This window comes from Lissotriton vulgaris, chromosome 1_2, assembly GCF_964263255.1.
Source record: "Lissotriton vulgaris chromosome 1_2, aLisVul1.2, whole genome shotgun sequence".
Lineage (NCBI taxonomy): Eukaryota > Metazoa > Chordata > Amphibia > Caudata > Salamandridae > Lissotriton > Lissotriton vulgaris.
Window position 1 is genome coordinate 111,453,968 of NC_141686.1, and position 19,298 is coordinate 111,473,265.

At 46.4% G+C, this 19,298-nt stretch overlaps 1 protein-coding gene across 1 annotated transcript in view; it reads right to left on the bottom strand.

Moving 5' to 3' along the window:
- The window catches only part of LOC147734648 (zinc finger CCCH-type antiviral protein 1-like), a 713,249-nt gene that overhangs the window by 270,406 nt on the left and 423,545 nt on the right, over nucleotides 1-19,298 (bottom strand). Inside the window, exon 6 of the mRNA XM_086952945.1 lies at nucleotides 7,101-7,202. Coding sequence (XP_086809071.1) covers nucleotides 7,101-7,202 — 102 coding nt within the window. The remainder of the gene's footprint in view (nucleotides 1-7,100; nucleotides 7,203-19,298) is intronic.

A 19,298-nucleotide genomic window follows, 5' to 3' on the forward strand; every position in this document is an offset into this window, starting at 1 on the left:
AAAACCGCCCCAGAGAACTCTTAACATCGTTAAAAAACAAACTTCCGCGGGCCCTCCTAAAATATTAGCCTCTATGGAAAGATGCAAAGAAATTGCCAGCTTCTTTACGAATAAAGTCCGCAAGATAGAACTATCATTCTCTTCCCCCCATCTCACTCCAACCTCCCCTCAGCCAACACACACTCCCCAACACTCCTAACTCACTCTCTTCCTCCTTTCCCACACTTCACGATTCCCTCAACCCATCCCTGCTCTCCCCCAACCAGGCTCTTCTCCTAAGGGCCACCTTGCTAAAAACAACGCCTCATGGAGTGAATTTAGTCCAGTTTCTGAAACCACGATCATCAACATCATTTCCAAACTCAAACCTTCCTCCCATACCAAAGATCCTCTCCCCGCCCATCTGGTTCAAGAACTGAAATATATCATTGCCCCTACTTGGACCAATATCATCAACTCCTCTTTTTCCTCTGGCTGTGTCCCTGCCTCCCTTCAGCTAGGCCAAATCTCCCCCATTCTTAAAAACACCTTGGCTGACCCTAATGACCTTAACAACCTACGCCCTATCTCTAACCTTCCCTTCCTCTCTAAGGCCCTTGAAAAATGTGTCCTGTCCCAATTAGAGAACCATATCATCTCCTTTAATCTCCTTGACGTTTTCCAATCCGGTTTTAGAAAGGGATGCAGCACCGAAACTGCTATGCTAAATGTTACAGATGACATTCATCGCTCCCTAGACAAAGGTGAATCATCACTACTAATACTCCATGACCTCTCGGCTGCATTTGATACTGTCCACCATCCCACCCCTCACAACACTCTCAAAAATCGATTTGGCTTTGAAGGCACTGTATTCAAATGGTTCTCCTCGTTCCTTCAAAATAGATCAGAGCAAATCAAGCTCAACTACTGCCTCTCCAATCCTCAACCTGTCGCACTCGGTGTCCCACAAGGATCCATCCTCTCCTCAACCCTATTAAATCTTTTCATGACACCACTCACTCTCATTCTCAAACAAGCTAAAATCAGTTACCACCTCTATGCCGACACCCAACTATACTACAAGATCAAATCCCACAATGACATTCTTCACCTCAATGATACTGTAGTGTAGTTCCTATTTTCCCTATAGGCCGTGCGCATTGGAATAACATAAACAGTAGTATCGACGTAGAAGTGCGGTCTTCCAGGTCTCTACTGACTATGCTAAACTTAATTGGGTTTGTTACCAACTAGCTCAGAGGTCACTGGAAACTTTCTTGACTGAATAGGAAGTGATCAGCTTCCCTGGTACAGACAAGAAGGGATTCAGTTTTCCAACAACCGCATAAACATGACAACTTTGCTCCTTAGAATAAGAGTCAATCTCTGGAGTCGTGTGAAACAATAGACAGTTATTTTACTCAGTCAGTTGTGCAGATTACTTTCACCAAGATGCAGAGAAATAGAGAGACGGGCGTTTTCAATAAAAAAGGTATTATTTATTGAACAGTCTTTCTTCTCATGCAAGAGAAATGAATTGCCACAATTGCAAGACTAGTTATTATAAAAAGTGCGTACAGTAAAATGAGGATTGCGAAATAATACTGTAAAAGCATTGATATGGTTTCTTAGCCATACAATGGTTAAAATGAATAAAATATATACATTCATATATACATTAGGCTAACGTACTCAACTGGTGCTTCTAACTACGCCTAATACGTGGGAGGGAGTAAGTAAGTAGCAGTTTTAGTTAAGTTGGTTTTGCCAAGGTTTGCTTCAAGAATTCTCTCTAAGGGTTTAGTCAACACCATACCTCTGGAATAGAATGTTGGAGGTCTTGTATCTCCTTCCAGGACTCGATATCCCAGTCACTCGCAAGAGTAGGCTGGAAACGCCGGAGCTGGATTTTCTCGGCAGGAGAAAAGACAGCGTCTCTCTGAGCGCGTCAAGGAGGAGGAGGGGCAGCGTCCGTGGGCAGCTTGCATCAGCTGGGCTCTGCAAGGGACAGCTGTTCTGCTCCTGTATTCACCACACCATCGCTATCATCGATGTCGTTGAGGCAGCCTTTGCTTAAGGCAACATTGGTAATATTTATACCTGAAAGGTGCCTTGTTTGACGTACGTTTTTGGACATAAGACGTCAATAAAGATGTCACTAGGAAGTGATCGTCTCTCAGTGCTCATTAGAGTTCTATTACTAATCAAAACATAGCAAGCGGGGCTTTCCCAGGTTGCTGAGTTTTATCTTGTTGAAGAACTCAGAGTGTAATCTAGAAATCTTAGATAGTGGCTTCTGCTGTGTCATCTGCTCTAATGAGCTGCAGAGGAAGAGATTCTGAAATGTGGCTCTGATCATGTTAGGCCAGAGACGAGTTTCTGAAATATCGCTCTTGATCGTTTATGCCATTATAGGGGTATGAATGGATTATAGCCGTATAGGGGCATAAGGTCACAGTATTGATCGGGGTCCTAGATTAGAACGCGACACCCACTCCACGAATTTATGTCCATCAAATTACTAAAACTATAGCAAAAGATGCATGTGTAACATTACCCACCCCAAAATACATATCTGCATTTGAAATGGCGTATTTGAAATACATGAAAATATAGGTACTGTACGTCTTTAAGCCTAGAAATCATTCAAAATTATAGCATATGTAATCAGTGAATGATTTTGTGAAAAAATTACACATGAAATATCTCTTTATACAGAAAAGAAGGGCGAGATAATTTCATCACATATAAATGCAATTGCTGTAACATGTGCTAGAGGCTGATGTAAAGTTATTATGTCTCTAGAAGTACCTAAAAATTGAAGTTCTGTTCTTTATGAATAGGTCTACTTTAAGCAAAGAATTTCGTGCCAGAAAAAGGTAAATGTTTTGAAAAAGTGTTCAATTAAAAAAAAAGAATTCTTGGTGAACGGGGGAATAGAGTTCCAACGTTTTTTCAGTAGTTTTTGTTGATCAAAACTGAAGGCCGAATTCAGAGTTCATGGGAACGCTGTGTGTCGGAATGCTTTTCAAAAGCTATTGTTTCTGTTCAGGGGAGAACATCATATCAGACAGGCTCTCAAAAAATTGGTCTAGAAAATCAGGTGACAGTTCGACCAAGTTCGATAGTGCTGTAACTTGGCAGGTGTGAGAATGATTGGTATCATCAAAGTCTGGATCAGCAATGCTCACAGAAGGTCGTACCTGGGTGATGTTGCTTTTATTTCTCGCTCCACAGTTACCACCTAGTCGTAGCACAGGAGTCTCAACGAATGCCGTCATCAGGATTGGTAGCCGCCGGGGACAACACAATGCGTGAGCCATTACAGGACTTAGCAAAGTATCGATATCCATTGGTACTGCTGATGGAAGTGTAAGACTGCTGTCCAACACGCATTCATCTCCGCATAGCATACATCGAAGCACAGGTAAGATGCAGGTCTGCCATATAAGTCTGAATGAAAGAAACCAGGTCATGTTCAGATCTCTCAGCCTGGCCAATCCAAGGACTCTAGTTATTCGTCCCGGTAGCGTATTGCTAGGATCGTTTCTTCCATTCCTGCCGGAGTCATGTCTGTATTTTGACTTGCCATATCGGAGCAGGAGGGTCAAAAATAAAATGCCTGCTACAAGTCCCAAAATCAGGGGTATGCCGCCAAAGACTGAATGGACAAAATTGGGAATGATTCCCAGAATTGCTTTGAATGGTGTTAACAGTCCCGTAAAAATGGTCTTAAATACGCCTGGGATGCCTATGGCCCTCGACATGTTAAGAATTTGGCTAAGCATTTCTGTGAAATGCACGGGGCAATTTGTTGATAAAAGGTCATGAATCTCTGATGTTGTCCTTGCAGCTAGGAGATCATACGTCTCTTTTGATGACGTGATGGGCACTGTTGTCTGCAAAAGCACAGACTTCATTCTGCTTAAAGTATCAATTCGTATAGAAGAGACATTCAAACGAGGCCATATGGGAGTCTCGGAGTCTCCAGGGCCGTTTGGAAACAAAGCTTGCATACAGCATTTGACCATGGAAGTTACGCTTACCAGATATGCTTTCCCTGGCAAAAGGCCACAACAGCTGTGATCCGTTATTAGAATGTAACTCCTGTTCGAGAGTTGCTTAAAGAAAGGCTCTATCTGCGTTGCAGGTGTGACATATTGGTGGCATGAAAGGTTGTTTGAATTTCCTTCACAGGCTCCGTGTAAATTAATACCCTGGCACAAAAGTATACCGCTTAGTGAATGTTTGCAGTTTTCACCACTAAGAAATACATTTTTGTTGCTGTCACTGTAGCATGTGTGTGTATATGGTAATTTCCATGCTGACTTAATGTACCCTTTACCCAAACGTTCATACTGGCCAGTCGGTATGTATTCAAGGCAATTTTTAAATCGGAAAGTTGTTATCGGAATTGTGATAATCCCGTGTATTATCCATTCAATGACATGACTTTCTGACATTGTCAATGGTAATCTCTCAAGTTTTTCGATGCTCAGGATTGTATAGTCTGCTCCTTTCTGTGCCAAGCTGATTTGTTTATCAGTAAGGTTAAAGATGGAAAACAATGACGTTGTGTTGATTAAACGCCATGGCACATAGCCTGAACAAAGATTTTGCAGCGTCCAGCCTAACTGTACAATAGAACGCAATTGTGACTGGCCATGCTGTAACATTAGCAAGTCTTTGTCTATTATATCTATGGCAGATGATACAATACTGTCCAGTGAATATATTCTGGAGGACAGAGTCATTAACCCATTGTCCACAACAGAAAGTGATTTTTCCAAATTAATACGATCAATTTCTCGTATCTTTTCAGCTGTTTCAATTTGTGTGACTTTCCAAGCCTCGTTGTAAGCTGCATATATACTGGTCGCTATGAAACGTTTTTGACGCTGTTTGCGAGGTCCCAGAATGAAATCGCGCAAATCAGCACCATCTTTAAGTAAAGATAAGTGTTGCTTAATTTCTGCCAGTGTGGATGATTCTAGCCATTCAAGGCACAGCTTTCCCACACTGTATGTTGTTACTATCCCTGGATGTTGTCTCTGGGAGTATCTAGGGTCTGGTCTGGTCATTGTTAACCCCTGTGTTTTATTCAGGAATCTATCTTGACAGTTGTTTGTGTCAGTAGGCCAGATTAACCACTTTTTCCAATCAGGATGTGTTCTGTTTAGATGTAAAATTTTAGATACGTCTATTTCAATATCTATGGTTGCATTATCAGGTATTGGCTTTGGAATAGACGGTTTGTTAAGGTCTTTAATCTTAGCTAGGCCAAGCCAAGTTGTTTGGTGAATTGTGTCATTTAAGAACATTATTTGTTCTGGGATCATGCAGGCTCGAAATAATGCTTCTAGGCCTTGTACCTGCCACTCTTTTGTACCCCAGATGGTTTATGTTTCAATGTTATTTTTCCAATAATCAAAACCAAATGTCATCATCTATTCATAAAATGCTTCTGAATATATAAATTTAGTATTTGTCAGCATTGTTTTCAACCCTGTTTTATCCAACAGTTTATAATAAAACGTTTCTGCATCAGTGGTGTTAAACCCTGAGAAGTACTGAAATTTCTCATAGAATGTTTTAGAACTGCTTTTAGGTGGAGTAGCACAATGTTCCCATTGGTTATATTTAAAAACATTTCTAGGTTGTGCAGATTTATGTAAGTAATGATCTCCGTAATGTGAGAAGCAATACATCTGTTCATAACTAGACGAACCTTGTAAATAATCATGATCTGTAAATCTTGCTGACAACACTAAATCAGACATCATATTATTAATACTTTCAAAGTCCCAATCATCAGAGAATGTACTAGGTTTTACAAAGTCACTTAATGAAACCTTGAACTGGTGAGGATACTTCAAGATTTCAACCGGGCCATATACTTCATAGTCAGTTTTGTCCCATACTACCCTGCCGGGTATTGGAATGGCTGTGACATTTACTGTTGACAGTTCTCTTTTCTTCACATGGGATGATCTGTGTGGTTTGAGGACTAAGTTGATGTTCTGACTTGCTGTGTCCATTGAACTGTAATAAACCTTCCTAAAATTAAAACTAAAATTAGGCATAGTAGGAGTATAAATACCCCTGAAATAATCCAATGCTCAATCAATGGTGCATCCAGATATACTTCTTTAATTTGATGAAAGAGTTCTGTTGCTTTTTCTTTAAAAGTCTTTGTTTCTGGCATCACTTCGGGGTCGTTTTGATCTTCAGAAAAGATATCGAAGTTGATGAAGTAGCCAGAGGCAGTTCGGTCAATTGCTGGGATTGTTCTCTCAATTTGTCTTTCGGTAGCACATTCTGATGCCCCGTCATTGTAGACTGGTGTTTCTTGACGAACTGTTTCAATCTGTGTCTCAAGAGACACAATCAGGGCCACGCTAGGGCTCTCTAACTTGTCGACCAGAGTTTGATGCAGAGTACATAATGGAAACTCTAGAAGCATCAATACCTTGTTTTAGCCTTGTCTAGGAGCCCAAAAAATAAAGAAATATTACATGCTGTTGGGGGCAGCCTGAGGCAATTTTAACATTTAGATGCTGTCTCCCTAATCAATCAAAGAGCTTTATTGAACTTACGAGGTTGAGCCTGCCCATATATGATTTTAATATCAGTGTCGAGGACTCGAAAGATGAAGCATGCGACTGGCATGAGAACACAGTGGGTGAGAGTCCTAACAATAGACCAATAAGGTCGCTCGAGTGGGTCGCATTAGGTTGAAAGGCCGCATCAGGATGTGGGCGCTCCCATCTGAGTTAAGTGGTATCCTGAAAATATGTCATAGACTCTCATAGAAAAGCAGAAAAAGCTGGTTAGAGTAAGCATCCCCAAAATTAACACAACGGAAAGGGTCAGATGATGATATGGTTAGGCTATGCACATCAGATGCATGACTGTAAAAGGAGCCAATGTACACTCAACTCACAACTCTGTAGAGCAATACGTGGGCAAAAATGTTAAACAGTCTCTTGAATATTTTCAGTAACCAAACTATAATTTTGTTAAGTTTCTTTTAGCATAATCGTCTCAGCAACACACAGGTGTGCTTTCTTTCTTCGGCGTAGATGGATTTAAGAAATGTACACAATATGAAGACTTACTTAGGTGCTCGCAGAATTTCCAAATATTATAGTAGCAGATCTCCTTTGGTTCCCCACTGGTTTTTGGGCTGGAATCTCCCGGGCAAACATATGGCTGGGAAACTGGGAAATAGAATAATAGTACAAAATGAACTATCATTATATGAAACAAAGAGGCAGATAGCACTAGTCCAAGAAATAACAGCAATCATACACTTATACTTCACCTTCCATCTGGAAGAACTTTACAGTTTATGGAATATGCAACACTTTGTGCCCTTACATGTCTCAATATTTTACATAAATTTTACTAAAAAGACAACAACATCAGCACTTAGGCTACACAATACTTAATAGAAAGTTTCCACATTACATATAACCTGTAATCCTTTCACTTCATGGTGCTCTACAGACAGGCTGAAAAATGTATTCACCTGCAGTACTGTTTTACAGCTTAGTTGGATATCATTCGTTCACCTTTTTTCCAGCTCAAACCAATAGCCTCCCATTGACATTGGAACAAACTAAGTAAATATTTGACTATGAACTTCATTAGAAAACCTCATTGGAAACAATGGCATAAATACATCCTCCTACTTCGAAGAAAAGCTTTGTTCTCAAAGCTATTCTTAAATATAATAGATATCTACTAATGCCTTGAGAACATTTTATCATCTCTTACTTTCCTTGTTGGGAGGAAACATGGAATGTATGCTGCATAACCCAGTTTACCGGTAAGGATGTATAGGCATGGTTAAGGGCCTGATTTTAACTATGGCAGACACAGCACAGGCTGTCGGAATGGCAGAGTACATTATGTCTGCTACTGCGATTGTACTAAATTAAATCTGCCAAATTCAAGGATTAACATACCATGTATTTGTAAAGTGCACATTCACCCAGAGGTCTCTTGGTGCTGAATAACAGATGTTCATTGTTACCCAACTCAATGGTACTCATTTCATTGACCTCAGATGGATGAAAGGCTGAGTGAACCCACCGGGATTTGAACCTGTGACCATGAGGTCGAACACAGACCCCTGCAATGGACGCATCAGTCCACCGAGCCACCAGACCCGGACATGACTGTCACCCAAAGTGTGAGTTTGTTTCTGAAATACAAAAAACAGTGGAGGTCATTGTGTCTTTTCTGTCACTCATTGCCAACCTTGAGGATACGGACAGAGAAAAAAGGGCATCACACCATCCACTGTTCATGGGAGCTCTGTCAATGGAAAGCGTACTCTCTGCAGGTCTCTAAATGAGGCGGGTGGGCGGGGCGTGGCCAAGATGGCGGTGTGAGCAGACGTGCCTCATCAAGCTCCCGCCGTTGGCCGCCGTTTTATCTTCTGGCCCCGGGTGACTCCCCGGGAGGCCCGGAGCCGACACCAATGCACCGGCGTCCCTGAGGGGCACTACAACGGCCCGGCGGCACTTGGATCCTGCCGACTCTGGTCAGGCTGGACGCGGCCTGTGGAAGCAGGGAGAGCGACAACGAGGCCGCAGGGGACGGAGTCAGGCGGCCGACGCTGGGCGGCCCCGGCAGGCAGGGCAGGTCCGACCCGCGCGGTTGTGCGCGAGGCCTCCCGCAGCTCTTTAGCGGGGGCTTCTGCGGACTCCTCCTGGAGGCACGGCCGGATCTCCTGGGCAGCGGCCGGGCCGCTGGTGAGCGGAGGCCGGGTGAGAAGCAACGGCACTCGTGTCGGCGGGACACCGCAGGTGAGGAGAGGGGGGCGGACGACCCCCTGCGACACGCCAGCAACAGACTGAGGCTCCGGGGCACCCGGGGGGAGCTGGCCTTAGCATTAGTGGACATTGCGCTGTGCACCGTTTTCTGAACCCTCCCCGATCCCGGCCTGCCTCTACGGGCCGCCATCTTGTGGGACCGGTGGCGCGCCCTAGCTGGACATACTCCCTGCACCCCTCCCTGATTGGGACAACGCATCGCCCCTGCGGCCTCGCTCCTGCCATGCAGCGCGCTCAAGAGCCGGATGCGGAGCCCTGCACCCCCACGATCTACGAGAGCTGCAGGCGTGTGGTGGGGTCCCCATGTGCGCGGTAGGTGGCGGCGGGTCAGCGGAGGCAACGAGGGGACCCAACATCAGGGCCCCCTGAGCGCACGGTGCTGTCCCTGGCTGGTGGGGTGGCCGGCTGCCTCGTGATCTCCTGGGTCTGGCGAGCCAGGTGCCGCCATTTTGTGATTTGGCCCGGTCCTGCGCCCTACCACATGGTCTGAAGCTGAATACTGACTGCCGCTTCTGAGGTTGGGTGAACACCCGTGCGGCCTGCCCCCGAGTGCTTGAAATAACTGGGGAACCCCTAGAGGCAAGAGCAAGAGGTTCGAGTGGACACTGCGGCGGTCCGCTGGGACTGGCCACTTCGCCGCCGCTGTACAGGGCCTAGAGTTGGGAGCTGCAACGCATTATTGGCCCGGTCTGCCCCGCTCCGTCCTGATCTGCCACCAGGCCCGGGGGGCATGGCCGCTGGTAGGGTGCGCAAAGACAGGACCATTAATGACTTGCTCGCTCCCGCCATTATGGGGAAGAAAACCGACCTTCAAAGTGCTGGAGCCCAGGCGGTGCCCACTAAGCAGGTGGCCGGTTCGCCGGGCAAACATTCCCAAAGCACGGATGAGCCTGTCACCAGGTCCTTCTTGGAGTCTCTGTTTAGCGGACTGAGAGAGGACCTCCAACTCCTTAAGACGGAACTAAAAGGTGAGATTCGGGAACTACGGCGGGACACGGACACCATTGGGGAGCGGGTAGCCGACCTCGAGACGAAGAGCGACAGCCGAGATGTCGAGATGGAGGCACTCCAGCAAGACATTATCCGCATTCACGACCAGCAAGTTGACTTACAAACGCATGTTGAAGACTTAGAGAATCGCTCTCGAAGGCATAATATTCGAATCCGGGGAGTGAAGCACACCCCGGACACAGCGGACCTCTTCCAGTTCACGACAGGCCTCTTCAACCACATTCTGGGCCGACCAGCAGACTCCGTTATAATCCTAGACAGGGCGCACCGGACGGGCCCACCCAGGGTCTCTGGTGCCCTGCCAGCAGATATATTGGTGTGCGTCCAGGACTTTTGCACCAAGGAGGAGATCCTGACCAAGGCGCGACAGCTAGACCCCATCACGTATGGCGACCACTCACCAACGCTCTTTCAGGACCTCGCCGCCATCACCCTTGAAAAACGCAGGTCGTTCAGACCGGTCACTGCTGAACTGAGGCGACTTGGCATCACCTACAGTTGGGGACACCCGTTCCGCCTAGTATTTAAATGGGACAATAAAATACATCAGCTGCGGTCCCTCACTGATGCTTGCCGGTTATTGAGCATTGAGGAGCCCGACTCGGAGGGCGGCTCGCAATCCGGGAATGCCCGGAGACTGGCTCTTCTAACCGATGGCGACAGCAGAAACGGCGACGCAGGCCGCGTCGTCCACCCCAGGAAGAGATTCACAAAGGTCAGAGAGCGGCAGTCGAGACGGCGGCAGCGGAGCTGACGGCGACGGATAACGGCTGATGGACGGGAGCCGGGGGCCCGGGATCCCTCGGGCTAGTTGTGGATTGCTTCGGTGGTTGACGGCGGGAGGACTCTCGCTGGAGGGGGACACATTCCCCTGCTTTTTCCACTCATCTATGAGAGATGAGGTACAGTATTGTACATTGGTGGCTCAATGTTTTGTGGTTTTCACTTTGGGGAAGTTGAGGGGGGCGGGGAGGGAGGAAGGGGGGGATGGGGGCAGTGTGAGGGTAGTTTTGGTTGTGGGCGGGCGAGGGGGGGGTTCCAGGTCCAGGGGGTTCCGCAATGACAGGCAAGTGGGCATTTCAGGTCGTACGGGGCAAGCCCTCGCTAGGTGCGACTCAGCCCGGTCCCAGAGCCTGGCCGGGGGGGATGGCGTGCACCAGGGGTCAATGTGGGTGATCAGGAGAGAAAGGTACGGATGATGATTCATGGCTTCCACTGAGGTACGCATCCTCTAGCTGAACGTGAGAGGTCTCAACAACCCTATCAAACGCAAGGCGGTGCTGTCGTGCCTCGAGCACTCACAGGCTGACATCTGTCTCCTCCAAGAGACGCACTTACTGCAGAAGGATTGCATACGAATGAAATCATATGCCTTTCCGCACCAGTTTTTTTCGTCCACACCACACAAGAAAGCTGGGGTAGCTATATTAGTGGCGAGAAGGTTCCGGCGGCGGGTCCTGAGACAGGGAGCGGAGATCAAGGGGAGACTCTTATCGTGCCACTTCTCCCTGGGGGGATCTGATTTTACGGTCTGTTCGGCCTACGCCCCTAATGAGGGACAGGAGAACTTCTTCCATGACGCGCTTAATATGCTGGCAGCCTCGGCTGATAGACACATATTGCTGGGAGGGGATCTTAACCTAGTGTTCGACAATGCCCTGGATAGGTCAGCGCAGCGCTCTACACAGGCCGGGTCCTTGTCGGAGGGTGGGTTGGCGCGACTGAAAGAGCTAGGCATGGTGGATCTTTGGCGCAGTTTACATCCGGGCACCAGGGCTTACTCATACTTTTCGAGTGCACACCGCACTTACGCCAGGCTAGATTACTTCTTGGCCTATACCTCCTTACATACCCTGACCTCCGCGGTAGAGATAGGAGTTGCATCCCTTTCTGACCATGCTCCCCTGCTGGCCACTTTCCTCTTCCCGCCGGTGCAGCGGCTGCCTCGGTGCTGGCGCCTGCGGGACACACTGCTACACCGCAAAGAGGTGCCGGGGAAAATAATAGGGGCGATTCATGATTATCTGCTACACAACACCACGGCAGACACCTCCCCGACCACACACTGGGCGGCCTTAAAAGCAGTCCTCAGGGGGGGATTCATAGCCTTAGCTGCGGCGGAGAACAAAGCGCGAGCGGAGAAGAGGGATGAACTAACGCAGAAAGTCAGGGAGCTGGAGGGAATGCACCAGAGGACGTGCGCGCCGAGGATCTGGAGGCAGTTGACCCTGGCTAGGAAACAGCTAAGTGCGCTGAACCAAGACAGGGCGGAATTCGCAGCACTGAGGGTGCGCCACATGTACTACACCGGGGGGGATAGGTGCGGGCGCCTTTTGGGACGGGCTCTCAGGGAGAAACGTCAGCACCAGGCAGTGCAGGAAATGAGAACGACCGGAGGTGGCCTGGCCACGGAAGACAGAGAAATTGCAGCCGCATTCGGCGCATTCTACACCTCATTGTACTCAGGGGACGCGCTAGATCTGGAAGTGAGTGACCCTTTTTTGGACTCTACCCAACTGCCAGCGCTTACCACAGAGCAGGCAACGGCCCTGGATAGCGACATAAGGCCCGAGGAGGTAATCTCGGCCATCTCTCGGCTCTGGCTGGGGAAAGCCCCGGGGCCGGGCAGCTTCACGGCTCTCTTTTATAAGAAATTCTGCATCCAGGTGCTGCCGCTGCTTACCAATCTATTCAATTATCTCTCGGAATCCGGGGCTATCACAGGGGACTTGCTAGATGCCACCATTTTCGTGATCTCTAAACCAGGAAAAGACAAAACGAGCTGCGAAGCATATAGGCCCATCTCGCTGCTCAATATCGACTTAAAGCTCTATACCAGTATCCTCGCTGCGAGACTCGGCCCACTGATGCCGAGACTGATCGACCCGGACCAGACTGGTTTCATCTCGGAACGCCAGACCATCGATAATACCAAACGGGCACTACACCTTATAGAAAAAGCCACGCGTACGGAGGGGGAATATATGCTGCAGTCCATCGATGCGGAGAAGGCCTTCGACCACGTCCATTGGCCGTACTTAGAGCGGGTTCTGATGCGGGCCGGATTAGGTGACCGTTTCCGTGCCTGGGTGCTCAATTGCTACTCTAGGCCCTCGGCGACGGTACGGGTCAATGGGTACTCGTTGCCCCGCTTCCCTATAGAACGCGGCACGAGGCAGGGTTGTCACCTCTCCCCCTTATTATTCGCCCTGTATATGGAACCCCTGGCACAGGTGATACGACTTACCCCAGAGATTCGCGGCATCAAGATGGGGGCCTTTACACACACCATCAGCCTGTACGCGGATGATGTCCTGCTATCCCTCTCCTCCCCCCGAGAGTCCCTCCCTGCCTGTGTAGCAGTACTTGACACCTTTGCAGGGGTGGCTGATTTTAAGGTTAACCTCAGCAAATTCGTGGCGCTTGACCTCTCCCTAGAGGAGTCCACGAAGACATTCCTAGAGGGCCTCTTCCCCTTCCCGTGGGCGTCAGAGGCGGTCCAGTATTTGGGCATACAACTGGCACTGACCTTGCAAGGTACGGTCCGCCTGAACTATGTGAAACTGAGAAACACAATACGATCGGAGTTGGGTAGGTGGAAACACCTTCCCCTGTCGTGGCTAGGCAAAGTGGCAGTGATAAAAATGACAATTCTGCCGCAAATACTGTATTTATTCAGAGCTGTCCCTATGCGGCCGCCGGAGGGGTGGATTCGTCAAACGCAGGCGGAACTGGCCAACTTCATTTGGAATGGACGGCGTCCACGCATGAAGCTGCGCTTGGCAATGCTGCCTCCTGAACAAGGAGGGTTGGGCCTCCCAGATCTGCTCCTATACTTCCAAGCAGCACAGTTACGAACGCTAGTGGAGTGGAGCAAATGGGAATCGGAGAAGCACTGGCTCTTCCAAGACCAGGCAGTGGCGGGTCGCACTTTGTAGGAAGTACCCTTCCTGCGGCGGCGCTACCGACCCCCGAATCTCTATGCCTCCTTCATTACGAGGACGCCTCTGGAAGTCTGGGACCAGGTGAGCATACCACATGAACTAACGTCCTTCCCATCCCCGCTGACACCTCTAGTGTCCAATCCGGACTTTGGTCCCGGCATGGATGCGGTGGCTTTTGCGAAGTGGGGCCCTGCGGGTTGTAAAGTTGTAAAGTATTGTCCCACATCTATGCCGAGAAGGGAGCTATCCCCTTTGATGCCCTCCGCCGGGAATTTGGTCTACCGGAGGAGGAACGTCTTCGCTATTTCCAGGTGAGACACTGGGCGCTCCAGCCCACCGTTAGAGCAGGGGCTGACCGCAGACTCAGCGACTACGAATACTGGTTGCTTTCTAGGAAGAATAACCGTGGCCTAATATCGGATCTTTACCGCATGCTCCTGGGCAGATACACACACATTCACAATGCAGGACGGGCGAGGTGGGAAAGAGATTTAGAGCGCACGCTAAGTAATAAAGAATGGGAAGGCATTTGTTATAGGGCCCGTCATTCTGCGCACCACATGGGATTGGCGGACACTCTCACTAAACTGGCCACATATTGGTATTATACCCCTGAAAAATTACACGAGATGGATCACACAAGGGATGCGCTCTGCTGGCGGGGCTGCGGGGAGAAGGGTACACTGGTACACTTACTGTGGGGCTGTTCTCACCTGCAGGCTTATTGGAATCAGGTGCTAGATGAGGTAGATTTATACTTGGACACCACCATCCCGAGGTTCCCCGCTTATGTGTTGCTGGGCTCCCCCAATCCCATCACTTATCCCCTGCGCTCCCACAGAGGACGACTGATAGCTATAGCCTTGGGATCGGCGACACAGAATATCCTCACTTACTGGCGCACCACACGTATCCCCACTTTTCAGTGCTGGCTGCACCGTCTCTGGTACGTCCTGGGGATGGAGAAACTATCCCTGATTGCTAAGGGGGAGGGCGACAAATATCCGGAACTGTGGCAGCCCTTCTTGACGCTCCTGGCTTCTGAATTTAGAGAAGTGACCTGCCCTAGATACCTACGCCTGTTGCGGCTGTCTCAGCCGGTTGCCACGAACACTGAGGCCTGAGAGAACATTATTACGAGTTAGGAACACGGACCTGGAACTGGGGTGGGGGGTGGGTAGGCTGGGGGGTGGCAGGGACGGGGACGTTTCGTTGGGTTTTGGTTCCTTTCACCCTATTTGGACACTACTAAGCTTTTTGGACACAGACCCGATTGCAGGAGCCGTTACCTGGAAACGATGCCCTACTAATCAATGTCACCGTTGTTGGTGCCTCGAAGACACTCTAATGGCACTTGGGCATCGGGACAGGGTCCACAACGCGCATATGTCCAAGCTCTCCTTTCTCCCTTTTCCCTGTTTTGACTTTTTCTTAAAAGCTGTATTGATGCTGGCTGAGCTGAATGTTGATGCCACGCCAGCCTGTGGAGCACTTTGGTATGATGTCCTGATTTTGCAGCGCAATAAACAAAGTTTATACATAAATAAGGCGGGTGACTGAGAGTTAGCCGACAGTGTATTCTGTTTGCGATGGAGTGCACTGTCCTCCAAACTCTAAATCAGGCCAAAAATCTTTCAAGTGATTCACATATACTGAGCAACAAATAGAATTATGATTTAGGAAGCATCTGAGAAATCCAAAAGACAATGTAAAAATAATTCTTTCACTGACTCACATTCATTCAAATGCATGTTGTATGATCAAGGAGACATGACAGAGATCAAAGTAGGCAATGTGAAAAGACTGTTCACAGCATTTCTTACCCACCTGCACTAAGAGTCCTACCATTAACAAGAAAGCAGAGGCACCAGCTGGAGCAAAAGAAGGGGTACTGAACGACCCAAGAACTTTGGGCTCGACTTATATCTTGACGGTAAGCATACTCGTCACAAATGAGACAGATTATGCTTACAACCAAAATAATGGTCCGCCCACCCAATTCCGATGTGGAAATCAGGATTTTCTTTTTGAAAATAAAAAAAAACAGCTTGGCGAAGGGCTCCATCCTGCGATATATCAAAATGAATTTACAGGAACTGCTGTGGACGTTAGGACTAAATAGCGAGTTAAATATATTGTGATGCAGAAATATCATCAAGAAAAGATAGATGCTATAGAAATACCATGACAGATAATATCTATGCCAACAATATAGACTTTTGGCAAGAAATATTGCTTTAACAAATATCATTGTTTTTTATATTGTTTTCATTATTATCGTTGTATACAATATTTTTTTTTGTTAATTCATTGTGCTTTAGTTAATATATACATTTTAGCTGACGATATTGTTAGAATAATTGTAATCTATTTTTAAAAATATAGGGCCTCATTATTATGTCAGTCGGATCACAACGAGAGGCCGTCGGTTGCGGTCCTACCGACAATTGGTGCCACAGTCCGACAACTGCAGTATGATGCATGGTGGTTGAAGACAGCGGGCAAAGCGACTGACCGACGCTTCCGACAGGCTCAAGGATCCTGTCCGACTGTCGGCCAGAATGTAATACACTACAATAGGGCAGTGCCTGCTCAGTCATCGGCGTAGGGATTACGATGTTCCTTTCATACAGTCTTTAAATGGCGGTCCGCCCGCCAATGAAAGGGTACCGGAAATGGACTTTGGGGGACCCGAGCCAGACCTCATCCTTCCGCAGCCTCCGCTATGAAGCCTGGGGGCACCGCACCCACTAAACACCCATATCCCGTATGCCAGGCACCACTTGGTGCCTGACACATGGTGCATGGATGTTTGCAAACATCCATTTTTACAATGTGGCTTGTGCTGCAGCCCTTTTCCAGCCACAGCACAAGCCACAATGGAACAATTGATGTTTCTGACTGCCTCATGGGCGGTCACATCCTAATTTGTTGGATGGAACCGCTGACTACTACTCGGTCGGTGTCCATTCCGAAACGATGTCAGTCAGACCCGTGTCTGACAACATCGTAATCGGGCCATGGTTTGTAATTTGTAGTGTTTTAGTATCTTATTTTTAAATGTAATTAGTAATTTTAAGTTTAGTAGTGGGTTGTTGGGTTTGAAGGGAGGGGAGTAGGATGGGCAGTTAATCAAATTATAATTATTTAAATGCAAAAGTAATTGTTTTAAATAATTATTTAATTGATCATTAATTATGTTAGTTGTGAAATTGGAAGAATACATTTTATATTTTAATTTTGTAAATTGTAATGTATACTTTAATTTTACTATTAGTAATAGTATGTTATAATTTACGCATAGTTAGGGAAATAGTGTGGGAAGATCATTAAACTACATTTAAATTTAATGGTAGGTATTTATTTACTGTAATTTAATTAATAAATTAATGATTACTTATATTATGTTAATTGTTTATTTGTTATATAATAATACATTTTATTCATATTTTATTGTTTTTCACATTTTATTTTTGAATATCGTGTTAATATGTAGTATACATTATTATGTTGTATTCTGTATTCAAATAGTTTTGATATATATTTGGAACTTTCATTGCGATATGTAATTTGTTCGAAGACCATCTCCTTCCCTACTGTTGCTTACATTGGAGTGAGAATGATGGATCCAAACCCTTTGAGGTCCAACACTTTCTCTACTAAAGGTTAGACTACTTTGAAAATAGTAAATCTAAACCCTATGAATGCCTTCCCGCATGTAGCTTAGACTGGAGACTTTCATGCAAGTAGAAGGAGGTTTGTTAGCCCTGTATGTAATCTGTAAGAAGACGCTACATAAGAATGTGCCATAGAACAATGAAGTGTGTGAGACCTTATTCCAATTATATAGAAAGGTGGTCAGATAGGCTTGAAGTAAAGAAAGTGTTTGATTTTTGCATTCACAATGTTAAACTTTACTATTTTACTTTCCTGCTGAGACACTATAAACATGTAAATATTTGGGAAAGCAGACTCGATGTAGGACTGTGATAGATGCACCGGTTTATGCAAGTAACCCATTGTATGTGCTATGAAGACGTTTTACCTTCTACTACTATGTGGCTTTAAGAGGAGCATTGCAATAAGACAGGCTCCTCCAATGTTTTCTATATGCATTCATTTTTCACTTGTTAAATCTGATGCCAGGCTTAGGAGTGCAGTTCTTTGAAACAGCTCCTTGTAAACCTGCCAGCACGTTCCTCTCTATCCAACCCGCCCGAAGTGTGCCTCTTTGAACGTCTGGCTCTGTACTGAGGTATAGGCAGTGGTGTAACACAGGTACCCGCGGTGTGGGGGGACCCGAGCCACAGGGGCCCCCTCCTTACAGTACACTGGCCCAAGAGCTCCAGATTAAATCATAAGCAAGAGTCCCTCCAGGTACCTTGCAGTGGGAACCCCTTAAGTTTCGTTACTCCACTGAGTGTACGATTATTTTTTACAGCAAACGTGCAGCCATATTTTCTCCTGTTCAAGGTATTTACCTTCCTGGATCTAAATCCACTTACGGAAAACATTTTCTCAAAGCCTTCCTTTAGCAAATACCATCAAGATCTAATTAAATCTTGAAAAAAATTGAATTTAAGAGCCAGGGACTCCCAGTCCTTTTAAATACTAAGGGCCCGATTCACAGAACTAAGTTAAGACAAATTCCTAAACTTACTACTTTTGGTATTCACAGAAGTTAGGATTTTGTCTTAAGACAGACGTAAGACAGACTTAAGACAGAATCCTAACTTAAGTCTGTCTTAAGCCTGTCTTAAGTCTGTCTTAAGACAAAATCATAACTTCTGTGAATACCAAAAGTAGTAAGTTTAGGATTTTGTCTTAAGTTAGTTCTGTGAATCGGGCCCATAATTTCTTTTTGTCCACTATTTTGCTCTGATAGGCTTGAGAAAAACCTTGCGTGACTGTGCCATTCAGGGTGAAACATGTTTTGGCTAAATACCACTTCTGACCCTACTGTTAAAATATGAACAATGTGAACGAGCATTTTAAACAACTAAGCTGTGTAACTTTGTGCCCATACTTGCATTCAAATGGAACTTAATTTCAGGGAACTGGGCCATGCCATTATGGGTGTTTACAATGACACCCACATACCAGGCTTCTCCTAAACTAAATGGTAAATTTGTAGGCGTTATCAAAATCTGAAGCCCTTTTCTTTTACAAGGAATCTCTTGATACATAGTAGAACTTGAGATGCTCCACATTTGAATCTTTCACATACTACTTTTGGAAGTTTAAGAATCCTCTGATGAAGAAAAATGGCATTTTCTAAAATAACTTACTAGCCTCATTCACGTTTTACATCTCAGCCAGTGTGGTGGTTGGACCTTAAGCGTTCCCTATCATCTTTAAATTACATGGTTATTGCAGTATGATTAATTTAAAAAAATTAATAAACGCACTTATGAAATCGGAGGAGCAGTAGCTAAAAACAAGTCTGTGACACGAGTGGACTCATGTCCTTCATATATTGAATAAATTGGGCGCTCATCTGACTTTCATGATCACAAAC